The sequence below is a fragment of the Telopea speciosissima genome, chromosome 7, assembly GCF_018873765.1.
Source record: "Telopea speciosissima isolate NSW1024214 ecotype Mountain lineage chromosome 7, Tspe_v1, whole genome shotgun sequence".
Taxonomy (NCBI): domain Eukaryota; kingdom Viridiplantae; phylum Streptophyta; class Magnoliopsida; order Proteales; family Proteaceae; genus Telopea; species Telopea speciosissima.
In genome coordinates, this window is record NC_057922.1 from 2736065 (window position 1) to 2746814 (window position 10750).

Genomic DNA, 10750 nt, shown 5'->3' on the forward strand with positions numbered 1-10750 from the left:
TGGCATCTCTATATATCTCCTGTAGACCCTACACATATACCATTGGAGTGGAATAATTGTTCAAAGAAATCTGGATCCAGTGGTCTGCAAACTTCAGCCAATCTCATCGAATCCCTCTCCATTAAAAGATTCCAATACAACGTTAACGATACATATAAACCAGAGAAAGAGAAAGAGAAAGCAATAGAACCTGATGCTGTACAATGATTACCGTCACCTTTGCTTCAGTCTTCAATTTAGGGTTTAATTGAACCTTAAAAAAGCACCGATCAAATCATCGATTGAGATCAATTAGTCTCGTTAAAGTGAAACAGTAATCACCATTGTTCTTCACTCGATCGTCTTTGTTGGGTTTCGTGGGTTTTTTTACTGATGCATGTGCAGAAAATTTCGACCAATCGTTAGAATCGGTGTTGCTGGAGATCTATCTAGGATTTGTATTATAAAATTTGACCATTTAATGGTTGTCAATTGGGGAAATCATTAATTAACGGAGAGGTGTTGGTGTTGGTAATCTGAAATCGATGAGAGGTTGAAGCCTGAAGGAGACAGTTTCATGGATTAATGGGGATCTTTTGTTTATTAAAGAATTGTTCTTTTTAGCTGAGAATTACAGTTGCAGATGAGTTGTTTAGTAATACTCTCGGGTGTTTACTCATGTGTTAGGATGCAATAAGCTTCAGAGCTTTCTCACTAGCATTCTCTCTCCCTTTCTCGATTAAAACATTAGTGGAATGGACTGAGCTCAACTCTCGGATAGCGAACAGGGGAAAAAAACAAACAAACGGACTTCCTCTGTTTTATCGCGGCGACGCCAAGTGATGGAGTAAGCTAAGGACCAGGAATTCAGGGATTCTTCAAGGTAGTTTCTTTTTCTGTTTCCGCTTTGATGGACTATGGTTTTGTTTGTTCCAATTTCGAGTTTGAAGTGTAAACGCGGCTCATTTATTTCTTTATTGTCGGTTGGTAGTTTTGCGAGAAAAATGAGATACTACGAAGGTTCCTGCAACTCATTTTAAAAAATTTCGTTTCGAGTTTTATGTTCAAGAGTCAAAAAGTACCCCCTTTTTTTTTCTGATAATTAAATGATAGATGGGGTTTTCGCAATCTGTACTTGATTCAATACCCCAGTCATACGTACTTAGTTCTGCTGAACTTAAACCTCTCTGGCCCTTTCCGAGGTCAATTCTCTAGAGCTATTAAATGGGTAGTCATCAATCGTAGTTCTTTGTCTTCTGAATCCGAGCTATCACTTCTCTTCCTTCTTGTGCTTTACAGTCACTGACAATTATAACGGAAAATTGTTTAATTAAGAGGTAAGTTTGTTTTCTCGATTAAGAATTAAGATGTGTTTTATTGATACTTGCTTACGGATCTAGCTTGTAAAGATTGCTGACAGATCAGAGCTTTTCTCTTCTTCCTTCTTTTATTCTTCAGAGTGGAGAATCTTCTATAGTTTCCCTCTCTAACTGCTTTTTCTTTGAATTTTCTATGTGGGTCTTCCAGCTTGGGTGATGTCTCGGCCGCTTCATCGTGGTGTATCCGGTGGAAGGATTGCTGGGAGTAGCCATTATTCCTGGGACTCACAGATGAAAATCAAAGCTGAGAAAGAGGAAGTGTATAGGAATCGCTCTTCTCCTTCTCTTTCTCCTTGTCCTTGTCCTTCTCCTGCTCCTGATCACAAGACTCTGTCATTGCGTGACCTTGTTTGTTTAATTTTTGGGGACAATTCTTCTCCCAAGTCTGGGTTCAGTGAGAATGGTTTTGGATCTGATCCTTTCAAAATGGGAACTTCACGAAGCCGGCACAATCTGACCCTGCTGTTTCTCAAATTCAGTTTAATTCTAATTGTGATTCTTGCTCTTTCTGGCTCTCTTTTGTGGACGATTACCATTTCAACATCCTCGAGAGGTTACATCCTTAGGGGCTATAGGCGGCTCCAAGAACAGCTCATCTCTGACCTTGCAGACATTGGGGAATTTTCTGCTGGTTCGGCGAAGTGGAAGGATGTGGAATTCTGTTCTGAGGAGTTTGAGAACTATGTTCCTTGCTTTAATGTTTCTGATAATCTTGCTTTGGGTTACTCCGGTGGCAACGAGTATGACCGTCAATGTGAGCATGAATCCAAACAGAGCTGCTTGGTACTTCCACCTAGAAATTATAGAGTTCCTCTCAGGTGGCCTACTGGAAGAGATGTCATATGGAGTGCAAATGTGAAAATTACTGCCCAAGAAGTTCTTTCATCTGGAAGTTTAACCAAGAGGTTGGTGCAGTTTTCTTCTTATCCAACTTCATTTCAGATGCACTTCATGCCCTGTTCTTTATACGTCCAATCAACATGATTGCAGGATGATGATGTTGGAGGAAGATCAGATATCCTTTCGTTCTGACTCCCTTATGTTTGATGGAGTTGAAGATTATTCCCATCAAATCGCTGAAATGATTGGGCTGAGGAATGAATCTTATTTCATTCAGGCTGGGGTGAGTAATATTTGCTTTTTATTGGGGCTTGTTATTTTGATGGTTCTATTACTTTCTCTATAGTGTTTCCTCTTGGTCAATTTTTTTAGTAAATCCTCATTATATTTCAAATATGGTTATCTGAGTGCATCTAGTGTATCACCAGGGATTCACATGTAATATGCATCTGTTTGAAAATTTATTGTGGTCAAAATTTCTTTCCTCTTACCTATTATGTAGCTGAGTCTGCTGCTAGATGCCCAATATGGTAAGTGAGAGTCATGTAAACCATACATTCACTGATATTTAATATCTACATTCCAAAATATGACTCTTATCGAATTCCAGATAATGTCAGAAGAATGGAAGTTTGTCTGAGGGTTACTAATGTGGTTGACTGCTTGATTGGTTTGTAATATAACTATACAGTTATCACGTTATATACCTGTAATCTACTTTATATATACTCGGTGTCTCCACTCTATCTATGGCGATACCATTCATTAAACAAAATTTAACTTGGCCACAATATTAATATATCTGGTAGTTCAACGTTGTTGTGTATCTCTTTCATGTATTGAGTTTAACTCAAAGTAGATCTAAACCAAGTCTAGATTAATAGTTGGCATGGATATCATAAATGGTGATTCAGTGACAATTCATGGCATTTTCAAATCACAGGATAGGTTTTACTGGTGGCAATGAACAATCATGTATATATTGTCTCTTTTTGCTACGATTAATGATTTCTGATTTGGCGAGTAAGGTAATTGTTCAGGTTGTAGCATAGATGTGTTTCTTTCAGAAGTCAGAACAATGCACTAATCATGTTAATGTTTACATTCGAATTTTCAGGTTAGAACAATTTTGGACATAGGGTGTGGTTATGGTAGCTTTGGAGCACATCTCTTTTCAAAGCAACTATTGACCATGTGCATTGCAAACTATGAGGCCTCAGGCAGTCAAGTCCAACTAAATTTAGAAAGAGGTCTTCCTGCTATGATTGGTTCTTTTACTTCAAAACAGTTGCCATATCCTTCTCTTTCGTTTGATATGTTGCATTGTGCAAGATGCGGTATCGACTGGGATCAGAAAGGTATCAATCATAAGATTGTTTACTTGGGATATCTATGGTAGAATATATATTCATGCTTGTGTGTTTCATCTGTTTGATAGCTTAGTGGTAGTTTGCGAGCCTACTCATTGCTGCAATATGTGGATCAGTGATTTTCTGCCTGATCTGTATTTGTTACTACAAATGTTAATAGAGCTTTTGTATTCCAATTTATTGTCTTATAGATTAGAGACTTTACAAAGATATAATTATGAGAGGGTCAAACAGATGAAACTTGGACTAGTTTATATTGGATGGGGAATTCTGAAATCCTTTAGGTAAAAGACTTCTGAAATGGTGCCTTGCAGGCTTTCACTTACTTTTGATGCCCATTGGCCAGAAAGTGGAAGTATTTGCAAACTGTTGGCAGTCAAATGTGTGTGGATTTGACTTGTGTGCATGAAATTCTGTGGATCAGGTTACAAAGATAGTGGTGAAACAATCAAAGACTCCTACATTTGTTATCACTGAAAAGATGAGTCAAACCCCAGGATTTTAAAGAACTGGAATTTCAAAGAACTAGATAAAACATTATTTTTGCATGCGGATATCTAGTGAGATTCCGTAATCTTGTATTTCCTATCTTATGTTCTGGGAGGAATTGTTAACCGTAGACTTTCAAGACATGGAATTGGATTCTAGAGATTGATGGAGTGAGTGAATTTGTTGTCGCTACCCATATAGGCTGGCAAAATGTCTTCAGCATTATAAGTCCATTTGACCTAAAGTGATGACTTTTTAATTGGGAGCCTTCACACTCCTGTTCAGTTGTATATGTCAATGTTTCACACGAATTAACAAGGAAACTGCATTACTTCCTATGCGATTCTTGTCATATATTGGCCAATTATTAATTTGCAAATTCAGCGTGTTATCTACTTGTTTTCTTTGGATTCATTTACCCCAAATATATGCCTTGAGGTTGAAATGCAGCATTCGTTATCCTTGTGAAATGCCTCTTAGACTGCACTGCTTCAGAATTTTTTTCCCACAGATAGGTTTTGCTGGGTTTGCCCCTCCCAGACCCTGCAGTAGCGGGAGCCTCGTGCACTGGGTTGCTCTTTCTTTAGATAGGTTTTGTTGGGTCCTTTTAGGGTTTTGACAAATTATGACATATTATTCATTAGGTAAGCAGTTCAGAAGTTATCATTTAAAAAAGGGCGTACCCAGTGCGTGAGGCTCCCGTCACTGCGGGGCTGGGGAAGGTCATAATGTATGCAGTCTTACCCCTGCTTCGCAGATAGGCTGTTTCCTGACTCGAACCCGCAACCACTAGGTCGCAGTGGGGCAACCTTACTGTTGCGCTGAGGTCCGCCCTGTAGAGGAATTAACAAGAAGTGAATAAAGTAAAACACCTCTGATATACTTGTAGCATAAAAATGTCACACAGAACTTGGATCGGATATCTTCCATTAGGATTCCATGAGAGTGCACTAATTTATTCATCATTAGGACTTCGAGGAACATCCACTAGAGTCCATCGAACTCCTGAACCTCTTGAAAGTGTGCCCAGAAATGATGCAACTCCAGGTCTCACAGTTGCTGCATTACCTGGGTAAGAAGCATACAGACCAAATGCAAATTCCACCCCTGCATGCTAGAGAGAGTGTCCTCCCTCCATTTGGCCTCCACTGAAGAGTTTAACATCTCTTTGGGACTTGCTGGTCAGAATGCATGGATCCTTTCCCTCTGAATCTTTATAAAACATGCTAGATCAGAAGTCTATCATTTGATCTGTATTATTTGACTTCTTCTTGATCTATTCTAGACTTTATATGATTCCATCATTTAGGGATGAAATGATCCATGATGGTCAAGAGAGAATTCACTTGTTTGTCGCACACTTCTGTATTACTGACTTTCTGTTTTATTATATGATCAGATGGCATATTCTTGGTTGAAGTTGATAGAGTGTTGAAACCTGGTGGATATTTTGTCTGGACGTCACCAGTTACCAATTCTCATGTGTCACTTCGTAACAAAGAGATTCAGAAAAAATGGATGTTTGTTCTCCACTTTGCAGAAAATCTCTGCTGGGAGATGTTGTCACAACAAGATGAAACTGTTGTATGGAAAAAAACAACTAAGAGAAACTGTTATGCTTCTCGGTGAGTCCCAAACATGAAATAGCAATATTATTTGATTTTTGGGTAAATTACACGTCACCCCCTGGTTTTCAAACAAAACTCAAATCACCCCTTGTATTAGACCCCAATAAGAGAAATTAGTCCCTACCGTTAGTTTTATGCTGTTAAGTGACGATGTCAGCCAGTTAAATAAATTTAAATCCCTAAACTACCCTTGACCAGTGAAAATGAAAAGTCAAATTTGAAAAGTTAAAATTTGAGGTTAAATTTGTCATTTCACTTTTTGGTTTGATTTAAGTTAACACCGTTACTGTAGAGGGGGACGGATGAGTATTTTCAAAAACCAGGGGGTGACATGTAATTTACCCTTGATTTTTTGTTTCTTTTTTTCATAGTAGTTAATATAATGAAAGCAAGTCATAGTATGTGTTTCAGTAAGTGATGAACATGAAGTTCCTGATTTATGATTTTACATTGCATGTGTTTATAGGAAGTCTGGTTCAGGCCCTCCTATCTGCAGTAAAGGCCATGATATTGAATCTCCATATTATAGACCTTTACAGTCATGTATAGCAGGAACTCACAGCCACCGCTGGGTTCCTATTGAAGCACGGACAACATGGCCATCTAGGGTTCATCTACACTCGACTGAACTTGAAATTCATGGTAAGTTAAATCATTTTATGTCATATCTACCCTTCATTGGAACTTTATGCCTTTTTTATTTAAAAAGAAAAAGAAAATTTTGCCATCATGCTGATGCTAAAGATGTAAAACTATTAATATTATTTCTCTGGATTTGATTTATGTGTTGATGAGTTTCATGTTTATCAGGTGTCCATTCAGAAGATTTTGCTGAGGATTCCCTGAACTGTAACTCAGCAGTTCGTAACTATTGGTCTCTGCTCTCTCCCCAGATATTTTCAGATCATCCTAAGAGACCTGGTGATGAGGATCCTTCCCCACCTTTTAACATGCTTAGGAATGTGCTGGATATGAATGCTCGGTTTGGAGGTTTTAATTCTGCTTTATTGGATGCTGCGAAAACTGTGTGGGTCATGAATGTAGTCCCAACAATTGGACCAAACTACCTCCCTTTAATCCTTGATAGGGGATTTGTGGGGGTATTGCATGACTGGTATGCACCTCTCTTTTATCCTCTTCCATGAATGCATTTTGATTTCAACTTGGCTCACGACAGCAATTAGCCATGGTTATAAAACCAAACTGGATCCGTTGATTGACCACCAGATACTGGGAACAGCTGCAGACTGGTTCTGCGTGAAAATGGATAGAAACAACAAAAAATATGTTAGCAATTTGTTTAGTAGGCTGGCTGTTGAACATGACACACATGGAAAGTCCTGTCAAATCTCCCCTTTTGGTTAATAACTAATTTATATTAAACTCAAAAGCATATAAGGATATATAATTTGAGAGGAGTGGAATACAATGACATGTTAGGAAGCAAAATCAAGCATAGCAAAATGCCTGATGTTCAAACCATGTAACTACGGATACAAGAAAACGCCATCCTTATGAATCACAAAAGATAGCTCACAACCCTTCAAACACAGCCAGGGTTCAAGAGTGACCATATCATTGCTTATTTTATATATCTATATCTACTGTAGTAACAAATGTGTAATTTTATGCTTCTTCATAATTTCTTGGTTTAAAATTAGTTGATATTTTGTTCCAGGTGTGAAGCATTTCCGACATACCCAAGAACTTATGATATGGTTCATGCTGAAGGCCTGCTATCACTGGAAACCAGTCAGCAGCGTAGGTGCACTACGCTTGATTTATTCATAGAGATTGATCGTCTACTTCGCCCAGAGGTACTTCTTATTGTTATACTTCATTTGCATTCTGTAGCTGATTATGATTGTGATTCTCTAGTGTCTCAGAAATCAAAAACTGAAAATCTACTAAATGAATAAATAAAGGCAAAATAAAAAAAATGAAAGAGAGTCACTAAATTATTTGACGCTCTAAAGACATTGCATTGCGTGATTGCAAATCGTGTCAGGTGGTTAAAGATGTTGCTGAAGATGTTGTAGAATATATAGTATTTCTTCCAACCACCCCCCCCCCCCCCCCAAAAAGAAAAAGAAAAAGAAGAAGATAGTAATAATAGATAGTGCCTCTGTGACAATTTTTCAGATAGAGGATCTAAATAATCATTATGATTATTAGCAAGTTAGGAATTGCAACTTTCATTTTCTTGTTTCTCATTCATTTTATTTTTTAAAAACTGCTTTTACTTTGTGCAATTGTGATTTTGTATTTAAACATATGACCTCTTATGAGACATTGTTTTCTTCACAATCCTCTGTCCCTCCTAAATTTGCTACAAAGCCAAAATTTAAGTATCGTTTATACTCCTGAATGAATGTCAAATTTCTCATAATTCTAAAAAGTTCGTGCATTTTGTTCATTTTCAAGCTGAACAATAATTGATCTATACAGGGTTGGGTGATATTCCGAGACACGGCTCCCCTCATTGAATCAGCCAGAGCGATCACAACACAGCTCAAATGGGATGCACGGGTAGTGGAGATTGAGAGTAACAGCGATGAGAGGCTCCTTGTCTGTCAGAAACCATTATTCAAGAAACTTCAGTAACAGATACAAATTTCAAGTGAAACCTGGGAATGTTCATATCCTATTATTCATTAATTTTGTGGATGTTGTTATATCACCATCAAGGTCTACGAAGGGAGATCTCGAGGATTTTGAACAAAAAGCAACAAGATGCAGAGGATGAGAGAAAACAGCACGGAAACATTGTCACAAACTCCTATGGAACCGCAAGGTTTCCATAGGGCCATGTAATTATAAAAAGGAAAAGAAAAAAATATCTGGGAAGGGAATGTGATAGGGCAATTTTTTTTTTTCTCATTTAATTTTCATGTAATCTCTCATTATAACAATACAACCATTATGATTAGATTGTTGAGAAGATGAATAAAACAAGTGATGTTCAATGTAGTATTTGAATACTCACCTATGCTTTTATGAAGAAATTTCAAAATTTTCCTCTATTCGTCTTCCTTTCTTTTTCAGAGCTCCTACATGTCTCTGTCACTCAATCCAGTTCTTGTTAATCGGTCCGGATCCTAGTCAGTTCCATCATTGTAAAACCAGGATCAAAAGCGGACCGGTTAACTATTCCATCCATTACTTGTTAATCGGTCTGGTTCTTAATTTGTACGAAGACCAAAGAACCAGCCAATGATCAATTTCTAATGAGCAGACAAGGAAAATTTCGTACTGCAACTCTCCCTCTCTCTCCACAATCTCTCCCCTTCCCCCCAGTCGTCTCTCTCTGAATCTTTCCAAGTCAAGATCACTTCCTTTCTTTGCAATCTGAAATCATTTTCTATTTTTGAGCGTATGATAAACTTCTTGTAACGGATAATCCTTTTGATATGTCGCCTTGTTTAATAATTATCGTTTGCATTGGACTAGATCCAAATTCATGCATAAAAACCATAAGAAATTTATCAATCACTTTCTTTATCTTTAGTAATGAGTTTAGTATCAAATCAATTATTTAGAAAAAAACACCTTCCTCAAATCACAAATCTAATCAATAGAATTGAAATGAAGTGGTTGATGAAAAATTCCAATTTTATTTATTTCGTCTAGTTGCTAAGAAAATAAAGGGAAGGTAAGGGAAGTGAAATCAAGTAAATAATCAAAATGGAAACTTTTATAATCATTAACTAACATAATTTCGCAATTTACTCTAACAATATTCCAAATATGATTAATAAGTTTTACCATATTTTGCAACCAAATTTATTAATTTTACTAAATATCATAATTGCAAAAGTTTTCTTTCTTTTCAAAAGTTTTATTACTTTGCTTATTTTGTCGCCTTACTTGCAACTACTCTATCTTAAAAGCAAAGCAACCTATCTATCTATCTTAAGAGCGCTTTATTTCTTTAGCTTCTGTGATAGCAACCTTGTTAAGTGGATACATGAAGAGAGAATTAATTTGCCAAGAAGAAATTAATCACATTCTTATAGCATATCTTATGGGAGAGATTCGGGTATGCCGCCAACTTTTGGTAAGTTGGTGGCATGCACTAGTCACATGGCTAGACATACAAGGGCAAAGGGGTCTTTTCCAAAGGAAAAGAAAGAGGATGACACATGTTGGGCACCCTTGCGGCATGTCTAGCATTTTCCCATATATTATACATCCTATTGTTTTGTTTATGTTAAGAAAAGAAAAAGTGAGAGCGTCAAGTTCTATTGATTTTGTAATAGGAGCAAGAAGAGGGGGAATATCACACTTTGGGCAGACAAGCACGAACATAGTTAGCTAGCTTCTCCTAATTCCCCGATAGACCATATTATGAGGATGATGCAGGTGGAGATGTGGACCTCAATGGTGCTTTCCCAAGAACGACTTCTGGTTCCGTTTGTTCCAAGATTTCCGAAAAACAGCGCACCCACTTTCGTTCAACGACGACTTAAGAGAACATGACTTGTTTCATAAAAGAGAAGGTTTTTTGTTTATATCCACTAAGATTTTTATGTTAAGAGGCAGTTTCCTTTCATCCACTATGAAAGGAGGATCCACACCCTATGTGTTTGGGAGTCTTGGAATTTATATCAAGAATAGCGGGGAGGATATTATTGACTATTTGCATGCTCCTTTTTTTTTGCTACAATTATTTAAGGATTGAGTTTTCCTCAATCTATGGTGAATGAGAAATTTCTTCACCAATAGCTATAATTGGTCTTTGATGAGTGCTAACAAACATGTATTTTTGACCTTTAACAAATTGAAGGAGTGACAATGAAAGTATTCTCTTCCTCTCCCTAGCCTTGAACCTTGGCCGCACACATATTAAATCAACAGAATAGATTGATGAGTTTTTCTAACATCGAAAGAAAAACTTTCTCTATTATAAGTTTATTTACTTTTTGATGAGAAAAGAGTATTAACCGACCTTAGCTCAGTTGGTAGAGCGGAGGACTGTAGTGGGAAAGCATCTCAAAGTCATCCTTAGGTCGCTGGTTCGAATCCGGCAGGTCGGATTTTTTAATTTTTTGAACATTCATCCTTT

General features: G+C 37.3%; 1 protein-coding gene and 1 non-coding gene across 3 annotated transcripts; both read left to right on the plus strand.

Moving 5' to 3' along the window:
- Positions 1–845: 845 nt before the first annotated feature.
- LOC122667542 (probable pectin methyltransferase QUA2) lies at positions 846–8658 on the plus strand. Of its 2 annotated transcripts, none has more exons than XM_043863851.1 (9): positions 846–862; positions 1507–2263; positions 2349–2481; positions 3316–3556; positions 5457–5682; positions 6152–6327; positions 6496–6799; positions 7364–7502; positions 8134–8658. In XM_043863851.1, exons 2-9 carry the CDS (start codon positions 1515–1517, stop codon positions 8287–8289), a joined length of 2124 nt encoding a protein of 707 aa, XP_043719786.1. In that variant the 5' UTR covers positions 846–862; positions 1507–1514; the 3' UTR covers positions 8290–8658. The 2 variants fall into 2 exon arrangements, with proteins under 2 accessions (XP_043719786.1, XP_043719785.1); XM_043863850.1 differs by lacking the exon at positions 846–862 and adding an exon at positions 1144–1318 and having other exon boundaries at positions 1508–2263.
- Positions 8659–10628: 1970 nt separating this feature from the next.
- Positions 10629–10721, plus strand: TRNAY-GUA. The gene is made up of 2 exons: positions 10629–10665; positions 10686–10721. It is a non-coding gene; the product is annotated as a tRNA-Tyr (tRNA).
- Positions 10722–10750: the final 29 nt, after the last annotated feature.

Coding starts and splice junctions, on each gene's coding strand:
- LOC122667542 (XM_043863851.1), top strand. CDS start 1,515: ATGTCTCGGCCGCTTCATCGTGGTGTATCCGGTGGAAGGATTGCTGGG. Junction 2,264..2,348: donor TCTGGAAGTTTAACCAAGAG/GTTGGTGCAGTT, acceptor ACATGATTGCAG/GATGATGATGTTGGAGGAAG. Junction 7,503..8,133: donor ATCGTCTACTTCGCCCAGAG/GTACTTCTTATT, acceptor TGATCTATACAG/GGTTGGGTGATATTCCGAGA.